Genomic DNA, 18,999 nt, shown 5'->3' on the forward strand with positions numbered 1-18,999 from the left:
CATGAAACAGTAGCCCAATGAATGCTACAGAGAGGAGTACTTTAAGTACACCATGAAACAGTAGCCCAATGAATGCTACAGAGAGGAGTACTTTAAAAGTACACCATGAAACAGTAGCCCAATGAATGCTACAGAGAGGAGTACTTTAAAAGTACACCATGAAACAGCAGCCCAATGAATGCTACAGAGAGGAGTACTTTAAGTACACCATGAAACAGCAGCCCAATGAATGCTACAGAGAGGAGTACTTTAAGTACACCATGAAACAGCAGCCCAATGAATGCTACAGAGGAGTACTGTACTTTAACAGTTCTACTGCGTAACCCGCGTTCACCGCTATTTAATCCATGTGTCGGTGCTGCGTAATACGCTAAACCCGCCATTTGTTTAATGTGTTTAATTTGCTGTTTTTTTATAATTAAAAAGAAAGAGCGGATTTGTCGCAGACCTGGTGACGCGGCCGGCGCGTTATGATGACGGAACCTGAAATCAAGCCATGCTCTGGGCTGCTAGAGCTTCTGGGAAAATGAGTTCAAGTGAACGGGGGTTTGTTTGGACTACAACATGCTGTGCTGGCTGTTTTCGTTTTGCATCGTAATGACGGCATGTTTTTCTCTTCAACAACAAACCATGGGACTATGGGCCGGATTTTCGTCGATCAAAGCTGCAAATACTTAGGCGTATGCTTCCAAAGGTAATAAGACATTCTAGTCAGCCTAGATATAGGATGGATAGATTAATCTAAGAAAGTGTTAAGTACACCATGAAACAGTAGCCCAATGAATGCTACAGAGAGGAGTACTAGTACACCATGAAACAGTAGCCCAATGAATGCTACAGAGAGGAGTACTAGTACACCATGAAACAGTAGCCCAATGAATGCTACAGAGAGGAGTACTTTAAAAGTACACCATGAAACAGTAGTCCAAAAAGTAGTAACAGTTTACGCTCTCAAGAGTTAAAGATCTATAAGGGTCCATTTGGTTACCAACTCTGCGTCATTTAGCTGGGGACCACCTGGAACCCTCTCAAGGACCACTGGGGGTCCCCGGACCACTGGTTGAAAACCACTGCGGTAGGAGATGTAAAGAGTCTCCTACTGAGCAGCCACCTGGTCAATACAATTATTATTGGCTTTAGGAATGTGACAAAACCAAAGAAATCTCCATGAATTCGAGGCTTCATGGAGTGAGTAATAGATAGAAAAGAAGTAGTTTTTTGTGTGTAAACTACTCCTTTTAGACTAGAAAAAGAAAAAAGGTGGACAACCACTGTGTGTTAACATAGGGATTTTTTTTATTTTTTCCTGTGGCATATTCGTCTGGTTTCCAGTGTTAACACCCCGAACGCCCGGGGTTATTTAATCCATTAAATCATAACGCCCAGCGATTTATAGCAGCGGAGCAGATGTTATCCCGGATGTGGCTGAAGTAGCTTGATGTAGCCAAAACACTCTCGAGGCGATCGACAACAACGGGAGGTATGATTCATTCTAACGTGACTAGTCGGCGGGACCGCGATGGGCCGTCTAACACATAATGTTTTCTTAGAATTGGATGGAATGATTTAGATCAAGAGTTATTAACGTTTTAAGATTTTCGATCTCGTCGGCTAAAATGGGGGGGGAACATTTTCGATGACGTCCCACCAGAAAATAACATCGAGTGTTGCGCAACAGACGCTCCCAGCCTGTGGAGCGACGCGATCGGTTTTGATATCAATAATCTCTGTCCTTTTGAGCAATCTCCGTCTTTTGCGCTGGGCGTTACTAATTGATAGGGTGGAGAACTCCGTCCTGTAACATGTTCTGAACGGTCACCATAAGAACAACCACAACAACAACAACAACAAACTAACAAAGAGAGCCTCACTTCATCATGCGTTGGTTGCTCTCCTCGTCCATGCCCATCAGCGTGTTGAAGGACGAGGACGAGGAGACGATGCCGAAGGACCCCAGGGGCTGATGGGTAATGGGCGAGGTGGTCTGGCGGGCCGACATGCCGCCGACGGAGGGCGAGTCTCGGAGGACGGAGGAGAAGGGCAGGCAGGTGGGGGCGCACGACACCGACATGTTCACCACCTCCACCACCCTCTTGTTGACGAAGGCGTGCAGGCCCGAGGGGTTGGGGACCTGGGAGGGCTTGTCCTCACGGCCGCCCAGCGGCTCTCTGTCGGTGGCCGGGTTCCCGTTCGACAGGGCTGTGTGAGCAAGAATGGTGGTATAGAATCATACCGTTTATTGTTGCTATAGTCAGGAAGATGTGTGTGGTTTTTTATATTCATTATTACTACAGCCTCACACAAATGCAAGAAATGTAACAGATCTGCAAGCTCACACACACACACACACTGAAAAACGTCAAATATTTATTCCAAAATTTCAAAAAAATGTTCCTATATATACTGTACAGTAGTATACACTACAGAGCAACAGCTATGCAAAAGGGGTTCGCATCCTGAAAGGTGAAAACCCCAAAAGGGGTCCCCTTCCCGTCCTACTTTATCATAATGTGAAGTATATCTCCGACTCCATTTGTCTAAACAATCACTAATAACAGAATTCCACCACTGGTAAATGGTGCATTTATATAGCGCCTTTATCCAAGGCGCTTTACATGTGCATTACGTTCACCCATTTATACACCAATGGCAGCGGAAACATTGCAAGGCACCAACCAGCACATAAGGAGCAATTTGGAGTTCAGTGTCTTGCTCAAGGACACTTCGACACTAACTCTAGGGGAGCCCGTGTTCGAACTAGCAACCTTGCGGTTACCATCCGGCCACTCTACCCCCTGAGACACCGCCGCCACTGCATGTGCGTGACGTGACATTTTTAGTTGACAATGAATTGCGACTTTACCATTCCGGCTGGCGGCGCCATGATGGGGCGGCGGCGTCCGATCACCGGTTATTAGCCCCAGCTGGCTGGGCCTCTGCGTGGTGTTGTTGGTGCCGTTGCGGCTGTGGCAGCCGTCCGGCCCCCCCGAGGCGTTGGCCCGCTGGTGTGCCTCGGGGGCGTCCGTCGCGCCCGCCGCGCCCTCCTCTCCCTGCGACCGGATCGGACGGAAATTGACGGAATTGTCCGGCGCTGGCGGCGTGCTCTCCGAATCCGCCGCGCTTTGACTCGCACGTCGTCCACAGGATGACGACGTCCCTTCCGCTTCAGAGAGATGCACGTGTGTCGAATCCGCGACTCCGTCGATGATGTCGTCCTCTACTCGGCCGGCGATGAGGACGTCCTGCTTGGTTGGAGGAGGTCTCTCCTCCTTGGTTGGAGGAGGTCTCTCCTCCTTGGTTGGAGGAGGTATCTCCTCCTTGGTTGGAGGAGGTCTCTCCTCCTTGGTTGGAGGAGGTCTCTCCTCATTGGTTGGAGGAGGTCTCTCCTCCTTGGTTGGAGGAGGTCTCTCCCGGTCGCGCTGCGGTGCGGCTGCACCCCTGTCTGGCGGGACCGTGTCACACTGCTCCCCCTCCTGGATGTCTTCCAGAGAGAAGTGGTTGATGCCTTCAAATCAAGCACATGATGTATGTCACAACCGTGGTCGAGCAAAGTCAAAGTTCAGCAATGGACATAGCTAACTAAGACACGGCCTCTCCCACTTAAACACTCCCACTTGGACACTTTCCAGCCGGGCTCATTCATTCCAATGTAAATATCATGGATTTTACACATTAAATACTGGTTCAGTTTTGGAGCCAGACCTTCAAAATCTCTTCCAAATTCGTCAACAAGGCCTGCCATATGCACTGGAAAAATATGTGCGATTGTGCGTGGCATTTCTTTTTTTAAAACAGTGTGTTATCATATAGGAAAAGTATTGGTGGAGAGGTTTGTCTAACCCATGTTATGCTTAGCTGTGATTGGACCATAGCAGTTTGGGGAGGGGCTTAGCTATAGGTCGGCTGATTCTAAGGAAAAAAGTCTTCTAAATCCTAACAGTTCTCTGAAAAAACCTATATGTTTCTATGTCAGTGGTGCTCAAACTTTTTCATGTCAAAGTCCCCAACAATTATTATGTTTTTGGCCAAAAAAAAATAAAAAGTTTTTCTCCTCTGGTGAAAAGCTGGAGTTTGTGCGATGTCAGGCTCTCAGTACAAATCCCGTCACATTTTTACCTTGGTGCTGTTTGAAAGTCTCTGCGTCGGCGGGGGGCTCCTGTCCGAGGTGGAGGTGGTGGTCCTCCTCCGGGTCTTCTGGGCTGCTGATCTGCGGTGCCGACACGGACTTGGTGAGCGTGCTGAGCTCGTGGTGCCCCTGGTGCTGCTGGTCCTCCTCGTACGGCAGCGAGCTGATGGAGGTGAGCGAAGCCTGGATGCCTTGCATGCTGGGCAACAGTGGTGGAGAAAAATAGTACTCACATTCATTACTTAACCCATTTTGACCTGAGATCAGATTCTAAAAATGTCTTCTACATCCTGACAGTTTTCTGAAAAAGCTATGTTTCTATGTCAGTGGTTCTTCGATTTTTCAAAAATAGCAGACCTACAAGCTTGTAGCGCGCCACTCGGTGGCACGCTATGAGCTTGTAGATCTGCTATTTTTCAATAGCTATAGCATAACATAATGCTAACCCCAAAAGGGGTTAAGACCTGACAGCGAAATTTAAAAAATGTCTTCTAAATCCTGACAGTTTTCTGAAAATATCTATGTTTCTATATCAGTGGTGCTCAATATTTCATGTCAAGGACCCCCAGAATTATCTGTAGGCCAGTATTTGGCCTCGGATCCCCATCTGAAAATATGTTGTTCCAGGGACACCCCGGAAGCAAAGATTTGAGTTAAAAACTGAAACTCTTTTTTCACGATTTTTCAAAAATTGCAGACCTACAAGTTCATAGCGCGGCACTCGGTGCTGCGCTATGAGCTTGTAGATCTGCTATTTTTCAACAGCTAAAGTATAACATAAAAGGGGTTCCCAGAATGGGTTAAGACAGTAAAAGTACCAATACTGCAATGTAGAAAATTTTAATCGAAGTCCGGAATTCAAAATGCACTTTGACTAAAAGTACTAAAAGTATTGGCATTTTAAAATGTTCAAATGTATACAAATCTTTTGAAAATAACACAATGTGTCGCGACGCATTGTGAGCTTGTAGTATCGGCTATTTTCAAATGAATTACGTACGTTTATGTATATAGAGCAGAAGTGGGATGTGAGATGTAGTGGAGAAGTACAGTGAAAGTATTGGAAATTGGAAATACTTAAGTAAAGAACAAATGCCTCAAAATTGTACTTAACCCATTTAGACCTGAGGACGAAATTTAACAATTTTCTGAAAAACCTCATGTTTATATATATATTGAGAACCTCAGTGGTTCTCAATATTAAGGACCCCAAAAATGTATGTATTTGGTCGCTGACCCCCATCTGAAAATATGTTGTTCCAGGGACCCCCCAGAAGCAAAGATTTGAGTTAAAAACGTTCACTCTGAAAGAATATATATTCAAAGATTTGCGCCACATTTTCACGATTATGTACTAAAGTAAAATGTACTTAGTTACTTTACACCGCTGCTGGGCAGGCTGCCGTGGCTCTCCATCTGCAGGCCCTCCAGGGAGCTCCGGTGGGCCGGGTGGTGGTGGCGCCCGGCCCGCGCCATCCTCTGCGGGATCTCCCGCTCGCTGCAGAAGTCCCGGTGTGGCGGGTGGCCGCCGCCGCCGCCGCGGAGCAGCAGCAGCGAGGAGCCGCCCGAGGAGGCGTCCCCGGGCCACGCCGCCACCGAGCTGGGCTCGCTCTCGATGCCTGAGTCCGAGATGACGGAGGAGGAGCGCTTCATGAGGACCTTGGAGGAGGAGGAACCGCGGTGGTGGTGCGTCGTCAGCTCTCGCCTGAGGTCGCCGGCCGCGCCGGGGGGAGGGGTGTCGGGACGGGTGCGACGGGGGGGGTTATCGGGCACGCCGCCGCCGCCCGATACGGGAGCGTCCTCGCTCTCGTCGTCCATGGACCGAGTGAGCAGTACGGTGACGTTGGACTCCTCCCCGTTGTACGACGCGTGGCGTTCTCCCGTGGTGGTGGTGGCGGCGGCGTAGTCGAGACTCGCCGTGACGTCGTCCTCGTCGAGGCGTTGAACGGAGGACTCGTCGGCGAGGCCTGTGGTGTTGGAGTCGGCGATGGAGGACAGGATTAGGACCGGCCCTCGTCCTCTGCACGGGGGGTCGGCGTCCGTGGGCCTGGCGGCGACATCCCTGATCCCCTGTTCATCTGACTCTGACTCTGTGCGGCCCGGCTGTGTTGGAGACAGGGTTGTTATTCATTCAAGTTTTATTTATTCTCGTTGAATTACATAGGTTTACAAATAAAAAGATAAAACTAAAACTAAAACAAGCTAAAACAAACTTCAAAATGATCTAAAAACAGTTACACATTGTGGGGGTCTGTATGCTCACCAAGGTTTTAAATCGATGCAAGGGTACCAATGTGGTCAATGTTTATGTATTTTGTAGGTCGTTCCATGTATTTGGGCCACAGCAGCTAAAGGCAGATTTACCTAGTTCAGAGTTCACTTTTGGTACCTTGGTTATAGTTATAAAGCAGTAGTTATACAACTGTTTCCGTTTGAACGACCCCCAAATTGATATAAATATTTCTCCATCTGAAAATGTTTTGTGCCCCAGGGTCAACCCAGAAGAGAAGACTTGCAGATTTCTAATCTAATACTGAGAGGAACGAGACTAATATCCACGCATTGATATTAGTATTGCTACGCGAGGCTACTGATATTGTGCATGTTGACCGCTACACCCATGGTTCTCAAACACCTTGAGGGGCTTCCACATGGCCCCTTATGGGTGTGTAATTCTGAGAGAGTAGGGTGCATTTTTCCGTCCAAAAATAGACGATCTAGAAGCTCACAACAAGGTCGGTTCACGTCTGCGACCCGTTGTGAGCTTTAGCTAGGCTATTTTTGCCCCAAAAGAATAATACAAATATGCATTGCTGAGTTTCAAGTGTTTTATTTTATCGTGTACCTTGGTTGGAGAGGGCACCGGGCCCTCCTGGATGAGAACAGGACTCTGGCTGCTCCTGCTCTGCTCTCCCATGAGAGACGACACGTACGTGGGAAGGTCGATGTAGTCCTCGCCGTCCGAAGGCTCCCAAGGTGTTGGACTCTGCTGCTGGCCTCTCTCACGGCTCCTCCTACCGCCGGCGGCGTTGATGACGTCGCCCGACTGCGTCCTCTCGGCGGTCGCCTGCTCTGCAGAACACGCAGGAGAAAAATCTGGGACGTGGTGGATCCAGGGAAAATCACACGACCGGCCTGTGACTGTGACAGAATTATTTTACCCCATTTAGGCCTGACGTCGAAATAAAAAAAAACGTTCGCTCTGAAAGAATATATACCTATTCAAAGATTTGTGCCGCATTTTTACGATTTTTCAATAGCTAAAGTATAACAGACTTTAGCACCAAAAGGGGTTCCCGCCCCAAAATGGGTTAAGGTAGAACAACTACTGGTAGACACGTACTGCCTGAAGTACTTAGTACAGTACTTAAGAAAGTACCGGTGATGGCCAGTGATGTACTCAAGTACTATGCTTACTTGTGACCGAGTATTTCTACATTGTGGTATTGCTACTTTTACTTAAGTAACGAGTTCTTCTTCCACCACTGACTAGGGCATTAAGCAACTAGTCGACTATTCAATTAGTCGACTAGTAAATCCATATAGCTCATAGCGCGGCACTCGGTGCCGAGGTATGAGTTTGTAGATCTGCTATTTTTCAATAGCTAAAGTATAACATAATGCTTGAAACACCAAAAGGGGTTCGCTCTGGATTAAGAGCGTCTGCTAAATGCCTAAATTGTAAATTGGTTCCCGCCCAAAATGGATTAATCACAGATCACAGTTACATCGTCATGCATGGAAGATGTTTGTAGAATATTTATACCTTTCCGACTCCCCTGTGAGTCTGACTGCTGTGACTGTGAGTTACACCACGTTAATGACGTTTTTTTTGGGGGGTGTAAATCACGTTGATAAATGAGGGCCTATATGTTTAATGATGGCTGTGTAATTGTGCCGAGCAGGGAGGAAATGTAGCAGAGCCGAATGCCAAGATAAAATATTATATGGACACCTGTATTCTCATTCTATAATAGATATTTGTTCAATCTATTCGTGAGTTATCTGACTGAACTTTTTTTCTTCTTTTTTTTTTTTACAATCGATTACATCAATTAGTTTGATTAACTCTTGGACCACGGGCCTGCATCAATTAACCCATTTTGGGCGGGAACCCCTTTTGGTGTTGTAAGCATTCTGTTCTACTTTAGCAATTGAAAAATAGCAGATCTACAAGCTCGTAGCGCGCCACCGAGTGGCGCGCTACGAGCTTGTAGGTCTGCTATTTTTGGAAAATCTTGAAAATGTAGCGCAGATCTTTGAATATTCTTTCAGAGCGAACGTTTTTAACTCAAATCTTTGCTACTGGGGAGGCCCCTGGAAAATAATATTTTCAGACGGGGGTCGGCGGCCAAATTCATATAATCTTTGTGGGTCCTTGACATGAAAAAGGTTGAGCAGCAATGACATAGAAACAGTTTTCAGAAAACTGTCAGGATTTAGAAGACATTTGTAGAATCGTTCCCAGGTCTAAATTGGGTTAAACAAATACCTTTTGTTTGAGGGGACTCCACAAATCTGTCCTCAAAGATGATGGGCAGGCTGTTCCAGTCTCCGTCGATGTCCAGGCACTCCACGGGTAGAGGAGGCATCCTGGACAGGTAGTCTGAGCACCGCACCTCCGCTGCTATCTGCCCGTGTCTGTTGATTCTGCACCAAGGAGAGAGCCACAGGCAATAGATCTTTACTCTACTTATTCACAGCATTGTTTAATAACCGCAGAACCCCCATCTCAAAATAATTGTTTACAGGGACCCCCCAGAAGCAAAGACTTGAGTTAAAACGTGTTTCGCTTTGAAAATAGAATGCTGCTTCACCGTATTTTTTTGATACGCCATTGTATGCACTCTGAGCAGGTCAGCCCTAAGAACTACTGTAGTATTGCGCGACAAGCCATGAAAAGTGTTAAAAAAAATAACATAATTATAAAAAATAAAATAAAAATAAAAGATTAAACTCGAGGTTGTTTTGTTTCTTTATTGTTTTGCCTGTTTTGCCTTGTTTTGTGTACAACAAGCTGATCAAAGTAAAATAATTTACCATAAAAACACAAAAAGTTAGATTGGAGTTTTCTGCCCAACAACAACAACGGTATTCAAATAGTAATGGGTTGATGCTTACAGGTCTTCCTGGAACGTCAGTGAGGTCTCCTTCTGATGCTCAGTGAAGAAGTACGCCTCCGAAAATCTCCTGACCTGACATTTAAACAGCAAACAACGAGTCTCATTTTAATGGAGTCAGATACCATACATAGTACGTATACATACGTAATACGTATACATACTAGGGTGCATCAAAATGTGCAATTTTAACCCCCTGATCTGTTCCTTTGATAAAATGTACCACTTCATGTTGTTAGAACATGTGCAAAATAGTTTTTCAATATATGGTGATTTAGAGGTCCAACGCAGCATGTCAAATTTGGGTAAAAGTTAAATTTTCGGTGCTTTTAGAACTCCCATTTTCTATTAACATAACCTCTCAATTTATCAAGTTTACAACAAATAGTTTTTGAGACGATGTTTTTGGAAATAGCTAAATGTGTTTACTTAAGACTAAACATTACATTTTCATTGAAATCATCACTGGAAAATGTTTGAAAATTGAGTCTTAGTCCTTCGTGTTCAATGAATCATGTATTGATTATATTTTCAAAAGAATAATCTGCGGAGCTACAGTGGTTCAGACGCCATGCATTAGCGACAAAACCACCATGGGAGACATATCTGTTCCAGGAGAGAAATCCGTTCAAAGTTCTGACAGTAACAGAGAAGTGCAGGACTGCTCGTCTCCAGCTGTATATAATTAGAAATCAGTTCACCCATGAAACGCAGCCACCATGACAGGAAAATCACTGGCAAATGAGTCCCCCCTGCACCCACCCATGTGCACCCACCCCAGCACCCCCGTGATAATTACACAATAACTGTTAATTGAAATGCTAACTCTCTTGTGGGGTGTGGAGCTATAAGACAATATTCCCTCAAGGAACACCCATGACCGAGGCAAACATGTTCATTATTCAGAGACAACTCAGGGAAGATGAAACAAATAATAATACAAAAATAGTCCAATAGAAGAGCCCTTTGAGCAGGAAGAAGACAGAGAATGGTTTCATATTAATATTACATTTTGACCTGAGGACAATTCTACAAAACTCTTCTAAATCTCAACCTTTTTCATGTCAAGGACCCCCAAAAATATCTGGATTTGGCCAACGACCCCCATCTGAAAATATGTTGTTCCAGAGAGACACCAGAAGCAAAGATTTGAGTTAAAAACATTCTGAAAGAATATATGTTCAAAGATTTGCGCCACATTTTCACGATTTTTCAAACATAGCAGACCTACAAGCTCGTAGTGCGGCACTCTGTGCCGCACTATGAGCTTGTAGATCTGCTAGTTTTCAATAGCTAAAGCATAAACTAATGCTTAAAACACCAAAAGGGGTTCCCGCCCAGAATGGGTTAAACATCCTACTGATTATATATAAAACTCAACCAGGCTTAAGCTAATGTGGTCTATGGTCTTTATTACTATACTAATCCATCCTGTACTGTGATATGTAAGGTTCACCGAACAGAGTCTCAATTAAAATATGATGCGGACCTTTGAATCGCAATCTCTGGGACTTAATTGGTCCTGTGCGTGGGACAAAGTGGATTTTGAACACACAAGCGAGATGCAACGTTATAGGCCAATCAAAACTCATCAGCCCTTTTAAACACTGTACAATTAACCAAACTATCACATCAATCAATGTCTGAAGGATTCAGTGCTGGGGCCTCTGCAGACTAATTAACACATTATACTCCAAGTGTATAAACCCACACGGTACTGGATGTTTTTGACAACCTCACATTATTATTGCAATATATATAAAATCATACAAAAAGTTTGAATGAGTAATTATTATAGTTGAATTATCTTTTTATGTATTACAGTATATCAGTCGTACTCATGTTGCACTCTAATTTTCCGAGGAGGAAAAATATATACAGTAATGTCAGTAATTCATATAGGCCTAGCTATGCAGATGTAGGTGTGCCTCGATATTTTAGCTAGCCGAAAATATTTGGGTAGAAAAAGATCTAGCCAGCTCACAAAAAGAACCAGCCAGCTCACAAAAAGAACCAGCCAGCTCACACAAAGAACCAGCCAGCTCACAAAAAGAACCAGCCAGCTCACAAAAAGAAGCAGTCAGATCACAAAAACAAACTGCCAGGGCCACAAACATTTTGGTTGCGGCCAAACACAGTATTCTTCAAACAGTGCTTCTGGTGTGGGGGGGGATATGGGACAGTAGCAGTATCCATGGATTAAAATCTTAACATTCAAATTTTGTATGGAAGGTGCTCCTGGGCCAGATGGGAGAGCATGTGAGGGTTATATTATGGGACAGTACTAGTAGCATCTCACCCTGAGTGTGTGGTGCTCCTGGGCCAGATAGGAGACCATGTGAAGGGACAGTACTAGTAGCATCTCACCATGAGTGTGTGGTGCTCCTGGGCCAGATGGGAGAGCATGTGAGGGTTGTGGGACAGTACTAGTAGCATCTCACCCTGAGTGTGTGGTGCTCCTGGGCCAGATAGGAGAGCATGTGAGGGTTATATTATGGGACAGTACTAGTAGCATCTCACCCTGAGTGTGGTGGTGCTCCTGGGCCAGATAGGAGAGCATGTGAGGGTTATATTATGGGACAGTACTAGTAGCATCTCACCCTGAGTGTGTGGTGCTCCTCCTGGGCCAGATAGGAGAGCATGTGAGGGTTGTGGGACAGTACTAGTAGCATCTCACCAGTGTTGTTTTTGGCAGCACATTTTGATTTTAGTTTTAGTCATAGTCTCTTGAATAGTTTTCATTTAGTTTTAGTCACATTTTAGTCACCTGGAATGTTTTAGTGTTAGTTTTAGTCGACTAAAATCTTATGATATTTAGTCGACTAAAACTAACACTAACACTAACACTAAATCTACAGTTGATTTAGTCGAACAAAATGTATTTTGGCGGGCTATTTTCAGCGTGCAACCAAGTGTAAAATGACTTATAGTGGATCTCTTGTCCACTAGTCCCTTCCTAACATTTTAGTCTAGTTGTTGACGAAATTGTCAGTATATTTAGTCTTAGCTTTAGTCATCATAGCTTAGTTTTCATTTAGTTTCCATTTAGTTTTCGCCAGTGAAAAAAGGTAGTCGACTTAGTATTAGTCGACGAAAACAACACTGCATCTCACCCTGAGTGTGTGGTGCTCCTGGGCCAGATAGGAGAGCATGTGAGGGTTGAGCACGGCGGCCTCCAGGAAGCAGCTCCACAGGGCGCCCAGCTGGGAACACAGCTGGCTGACGTCTCTGCTGATCTGCTCCGCCACCTTCTCGGAGCCTTCCTGCAGCTACAGTACCATGGGAGGGAGGGAGAGATGATGGATGGATGGAGCAGATGTGAATCAATGAGGGCAAACACCAGGTGTCGCACCACAGTGAGCGTGTAGATCTGTTATTTTCGCCACGAATAAATGCGCCTTGAGACTCTGACTTTCCCCATTGGTTGGTGTGCCTCCTTGGGTGCATAATGTTTGAAAACCACTGCTAAATATAACAATGCTATGACAATACACACTGTAACCTAATAAGCCTATATAAATAGTATCAAAAAACTATATCAAGCAACCCATGCTTTCCAAAAAAGGGGGCCTGCAGGCACACAGACAACAAGCTGTTTAACATGGAAATCCCTTGGCAGCACATGAATACAAAACATGGCCTACCTGTAATTCTGCTGTGAGTTGGTGTAGAGTCTCTTCTACAGGCAGCTCCTCTGTGGACACAAGTGTATGTTCAGAAGCGTATAGCCCAGGAAATCGTAGTGTGATGTCTAATGTTAGGGTGGAGTTGTAGTTTTGGACAGTTTAATGTCAACTTGTCAAGGGCCCTCCATGTATTTAGAAAGTGACCCCCATTTGAAAATATCTTGTGCCACGCAGGGAGTCCCAGAAGAGAGGATTTGTGTAAATAAAAAGATAACACCATTTCTGTCTGCTCACTAAAAGTGTCTCTTTTGTGGACTGTGAACAGTTCAGAAACCTGCCCACCAGTGACATCATCGGCAGGTTTCAAACAAGACTGCAAACGTTTTATTTTATTTTGTATTAATGCAAAAACAATGGCTTCTATTTCAGCATGCTAACTTTCCGGGAAGAGAAAGGCTGTAAATAGTATCCCAAGCGGCACATTTTACTACTTATTTCGATGGAAATAAGCGAATTAGCACAAAAACCCAACCCCCATTGAGGGCTTATATTAGGGGAAATATAATAATAATAATAATGCACTTTTGCACAAAATAACACCTGGACCTCTTTGGTGGGGACGTAACAACGGGTGCAGGTCTTTTGTCCGACACCCAAATAGCCGACGGGACAATGGTCCGACAGTTTCGGACCATTGCCCGAACAACTACGAATAAAGGTAAGAAAGCCTTCTAGCATGGACTACTCCTTTAATGACCCCCGAACCAAAACGGTGTATATTTTTTGAAGCTTATCCCAGGGAATATTATTGTAGAAAAGAAGAGAAAGAAAAGAAAAGAAAAGAAAAGAAAAGAAAAGAAAAGAAAAGAAAAGAAAAGAAAGAAAAGAAAAGAAAAGAAAAGAAAAGAAAAGAATACAAGATAAAAAGAACAAATAGAGGCGATATAGTTTGGATACGTAATGAAATAAATGTCTGGAGAGCTCACCTAGGTCTAACGAGGACTGCTGCAGCTGTGGGATCTCCTTGGCCAGTGCCGTGTTGTACGTGTGCAGGCCTCTGTGTGCGGCCAGCAGGAGGCGACAGAGTCTTCTGTGCCACGTGTGAGCTCTCTGCAGGCAGCTCTCGCTGGGCACATAAAAACTGCCCTGCATGGAGAGAGAGAGAGACAGAGGAAAGTCACTGAGGATTTTACTCAAGTAACTGTACTTAAGTATACAATTTTGGGAACATAAAAGCTGCCCCGGGGAGAGAGAGACAGAGGAAACGCTCTATGTAGGTCAGCGGCAGAAGTCACCTGTTCTCTGATTTTAGCATTTTATGGCTATTTATGTCTTTTTTTTCAGTAGGCGATTACTGCAAGAGTCAGGGGGTCCGTGAACCCTAGGGAGTTTTTTTTTACCACTGGAAACCTAACATTCCTATTCTTGGGGGACCATTTGCCGAAAATAGCCAATCGTGTAGATTAGCGTATTTCGGCAAAGACGTTTGGTGTAGGGGGAAAAAAAGAGCAGACCAAGTACAGAGCCAAAGGTCAAGTTTAATATGTCTGAAAGCACACAATAATAATCAGTGCTGTCAAAACAAGTCTACACAGCTATCTATATGAAAAGGAAATATGCAACTCGGTTATATATGCAATAAGCAGTGGCGGTCCACGCTGCGTTTCTCTCTCTAAGCTAAGGAGGTCTGAAAACCATTGAGGACTCCATGCTGTACTGTCTGTGATCTTATTGTTGCTAGATCAACTGCTGTTGTTTTTAACCCATTTTGGACGGGAACCCCTTTTGGTGTTAGCATTATGTTATACTTTAGCTATTGAAAAATAGCAGATCAAAATTAGTTAAATGTGCTGCTACTGTATACAAATATACTGTAGGTGACTTGATTCGTCCTTCACCACTTGAACCGTCCATAATCCTGGGGGAACATTAGCCCAAAAAAGTGAGTGGTACTGTACTGTACTGTACTGTACTGTACTGTACTGTACTGTACTGTACTGTACTGTACTGTACTGTACTGTACTGTACAAGCCCTCCTCCCTGACCTGTGTGTGTCTGTGTCTGTGTGTTAGGCTGTGCAACAGTGACACTTGGTGGTGAACAAACGCTATAATGCTATTTTCGTGCTTGGACAAACAGACCCAGGGACAGACCCAGGGACCCAGGGACACACATAAGAACAATATTTGCCTCTGAGATGTAATGGAGTAGAAGAAGTAAGTCCCCGAAAAATTGGACACAAGTACAGTACTTGAGTAAATGTACTTAGTTACTTCCCACCACTGCGACTCCTCCTTAATAACGGACACGTAGCACATGCTTGGATTTTTACGGCCTCCGCGGCGAGGGCTGTAGTGGATTGTCTTCGACCTTGACCTTGAAAAGAGAGCTCGTCTACTGCAGCCTCGCTAAAGTCCTGATAATTACTTGGAACATCAAAAAAAAAGAAAGAAAAAAAAAGACGCTAGACACAAGTGGCTCCTATAAACAGCTTGTTGTCGAGCTGTAAAAACAGATCAATACTTGTACGCGGCGCTTTGAGGATGTAGCACTTCCTTGCTGTGACCTTTAAAAAGGGTTCCAAGGGCAGGAAACAATCCTAATTGATATGGCTAATTGTCTAAAGTCAGGGGTCTTTTTTGCTTGTTTTTTAAGCCAAGGACCCCTTAGCTGAGACTGTGTGTGTAGTGTAGTGCTAGGGGGACAGTTATTTCTGACCATTATTTCTGACCATTGTACTGCCAATCACCAAATGACCAAATTAATGGTGCTGGAGTCAGCCTATGGTATTTCAATGATGGTGTACAAACTGTACATTTTGTTGGTCAGTTGTCCAAAACAATATCAGTTTAGCCCAGTGGTTCTCAAAGTCGTAGACAGTAGGCTGACAGGAAATGGGGAGAGAGATGGGGGGGAAGACATGCAGTAAAGGCCGTCGGGATCGGGAGTCGAACCCGCGGCACACTGCCAGACTGGATTACCAGCCAAGGTGCCTGGACCACTGAGCCACGGCCCAGGCCTTTAAAAAAATAATAATAATACTGTATATATATATATATATATGGAAACATTATAACAACACAAATCTTGTATGTCGGTCCCTGGCACATAATATTTTCAGATGCCCAAATGCCCTTTACGTGAAATGGTTTGAGAACCACTTACTGTAGATATCAGTTTTTGAAATGTCTTGCTCCAGAATTTGACCACTGACTGTCCTAACCCTGTTCCACTAATCTGAGTTCCCAGAAGTATCCGCCATATCTCCCACCATTACTGTTCCACTGGCCCTCAGACCTGACACAGATACCGACAGAGTTCAGCCCTTGGCTGTCATGTATTTGGGTAGATAGCGCCAGTGGGGCTCAGAGATTTGAAAGGCATGTAAAAGGCCGGCCCGTGTATGTGGCGATGTACTGTAATTTGCCTCGAGCCAGTTAAAGCTGTGAGCCCTATCATCATACCTGCATGTACTCTGTCATTGCACCGCTGTAGTACAGCGAAACCAGGAAGGGAACATCTGTATGTTTACTTTCATAATTTCTCTTTGCCTTTATAGACAGAGGGCCTGTCTGGCGTATAGGCTCCGAGTCGAGGGCGAAAGAAAAATAGCTATTTTTCACTATGAACTAGTCATTATCCTAAAACTACAGTTATCCCCCCCCCCTCTCTCTCTCTCTCTCTGACTATGCACGGGATGTGTCCCAGTTCCGAAAGACCAGCCGACAGGACTGATTCCACCTATTTTAAACCTCTCCTATACGAGCAAAACACTGCGTCACAGTCAGGGTTTAAAGGGACCGTCGCCGCCAACTCAGATTGCTGCTGCTGCAGTGCATCATGGGACATGGGGTCATAGTGGGCCTATATATCTGCCACAGTAAAGATGACTCTGACTGTATTATTATTATTATTACTCAGTAGTTCTAAAAAGAAATAGAAAAAAATGGGGTTCTAATAAAAATGTTTCAAGGACCCCCTTAGGCCTCACTCAGACCTTTACTGCATTGATGTATGCATAGACATATATACGCAGACGCCCTTTCCGGCTCTGAGGCGCGTGTCACCAATTGAAGGCGGAAGCATTAGCGGAAGCAAGGCGGAAGCTTGTCCGCTTCCGCGTACGTAACATAAGTCCCGGAAAAGACGCGCTGTGATTGGCCAGTAGTCACTTGAGTGACCGCGAGAGACATGGAGGAGTCGCATGAGTGACGTCACTTGGGCAGCGACGCAGTCGCCTTCAGCAAATGCCTTCAGCACTTCTAAATAAGAAAGCTGCGGAGAACTGTTGCTTTGTGTTCACTCTTTAATGTTTTCTGTTAGTAATATAATCCCCCTGGCTCTGATGTTGTATTGTTAATAACTTTGTTGTTTGTGTTTGTTTTTTTGTCTTGTTTTGTATTGTAATGTATATTGTCATGACTGTTATAAAGATTTGTTAAAAAAATTAAAAAAAGCCTTCAGCACTGCACTTCCGCCTTCATTGGGATACACGTCGCTCCAATGAACTGCAGCGGCAAATGAGGCATCTATTTCTTATAATATCTATGGCTGTATGCTTCTTGGATGAATGTTGTGTAGTGTCATGGCCGCCCCAATGCATTACCAATGGGAGTCACATGGTTTGACACAACATTTGTGTTGTATGAGGGGGAGGGGCGCAGTCGAAACACAGCTGAAAGCCATACAACAGCTTGTAGTCCAAAATGTGGACTACAAACCATGTGACTTCCATTGGAAATGCATTGGGGCGGCCATGACACTACACAACATTCATTCAACAAGCATACAGCAATGCAGTAAAGGTCTGAGTGAAGCCTATATCTGCCACAGTAAGATGACTCTGACTGTATTATTATTATTACTCAGTAGTTCTAAAAAGAAGAAAAAAAAATGGGGTTCTAATAAAAATGTTTCAAGGACCCCCATAGCTCTGAGAGCATACAAGGGTTCATTTGGTTCCAGGTGTACTACGCTCGCTCTCAAGAGTTTCTCATTTAGAACGGTGCCCTCAGTGAACCCTGAGGGTCCTTGAGAACCACTTTGAGAACCACTGTTATGAAAGCCTAGAGAGAGCTTGAGGCCAGACTGAAGAAGACATGCAGAAAAACAACAGTGAGTCACTCGCCTACCTGTTTTTTTTTTTCCTTCCTGAAAATAGCATCCATTCAAACTGTTCTCCTTTCATAAAATGCACAAGACATCTCTGTCTCTGTGTGTGTGTCTCTCGGTGTCTGTCTGTCTGTCTGTCTGTCTGTCTGTCTGTCTGTCTGTCTGTCTGTCTGCCTGCCTGCCTGCCTGCCTGCCTGCCTGCCTGCCTGCCTGCCTGCCTGCCTGTCTGTCTGTCTGTCTGTCTGTCTGTCTGTCTGTCTGTCTGTCTGTCTGCCTGCCTGTCACACACCATGTGACCCTATAGCATAACTCACGGAATCTCTGTCTGTTCGTATGTCACACAATATTTGTGTCTCTGGCATATAACCCGTGAGAAGAGTCACCCGAGAGAGACTCGGAGTAGAGTCGCTGCTCCTTTCGCTTTGGAAAGGAGACAGCGGGCATCTGTATCACGGATACCTCCCGAGCGTCTCCCTAGGGAGGTCCCCCACTGCATGACCCCGTCCTCGGCAGACCAAAGGACCAGATGGGGGGGATTACATCTCCATAATACTGGCCTGGGAACACCTCGGGAAGGAAAGGGAAGTCTGGAGCACTCTGCTGGAACTGTTGCCCCCTGCAACCCGACTGCAGATTATTTGACTAAACGATTATGTTTGTCCGTGTAGAGCCGCCGTATACTTCGGTGGGCGTTACAGGTACCGGTGTTTTGAGTGACAGGTTCATGCATGTCATGGGCCAGTTGTAATGATACCCCCCGGTGTGTGAGGAACGCAATAAACCAGCAGTCTGATAAACCTGTCTTATTCTTCTCCTCCTATGCTACGTCAGGACTAGTTTTACACCGACCCTGGATATGCGGTTGAAGACGGATGGATGGATGGATGGATGGATGGATGGATGGATGGATGGATGGATGGATGGATGGATGACCGTTCAGTCTCAAAACCCGCCATGTGTGTCCCATATATGACTCAGAACTAAACAATCACGAATATCTGTATTTTTTTGGCCT

The 18,999-nt window shown here is 45.0% G+C and overlaps 1 protein-coding gene across 1 annotated transcript in view; it reads right to left on the reverse strand.

Annotated features, from left to right (window-relative positions):
• fam135b (family with sequence similarity 135 member B) overlaps window positions 1-18,999 on the reverse strand; it is a gene marked incomplete at its 3' end in the record, with an annotated part of 81,072 nt that overhangs the window by 11,814 nt on the left and 50,259 nt on the right. Inside the window, exons 7-16 of the mRNA XM_079522113.1 lie at window positions 13,859-14,018; window positions 12,891-12,940; window positions 12,360-12,515; window positions 9,248-9,321; window positions 8,619-8,776; window positions 6,972-7,198; window positions 5,512-6,229; window positions 4,117-4,317; window positions 2,864-3,505; window positions 1,872-2,199 (exon numbers count right to left, since the gene is read on the reverse strand). Of these exons, the coding sequence (XP_079378239.1) occupies window positions 1,872-2,199; window positions 2,864-3,505; window positions 4,117-4,317; window positions 5,512-6,229; window positions 6,972-7,198; window positions 8,619-8,776; window positions 9,248-9,321; window positions 12,360-12,515; window positions 12,891-12,940; window positions 13,859-14,018 (2,714 nt within the window). The remainder of the gene's footprint in view (window positions 1-1,871; window positions 2,200-2,863; window positions 3,506-4,116; window positions 4,318-5,511; window positions 6,230-6,971; window positions 7,199-8,618; window positions 8,777-9,247; window positions 9,322-12,359; window positions 12,516-12,890; window positions 12,941-13,858; window positions 14,019-18,999) is intronic.

The sequence above is a fragment of the Electrona antarctica genome (assembly GCF_951216825.1).
Source record: "Electrona antarctica genome assembly, chromosome: 15".
Classification (NCBI taxonomy): domain Eukaryota; kingdom Metazoa; phylum Chordata; class Actinopteri; order Myctophiformes; family Myctophidae; genus Electrona; species Electrona antarctica.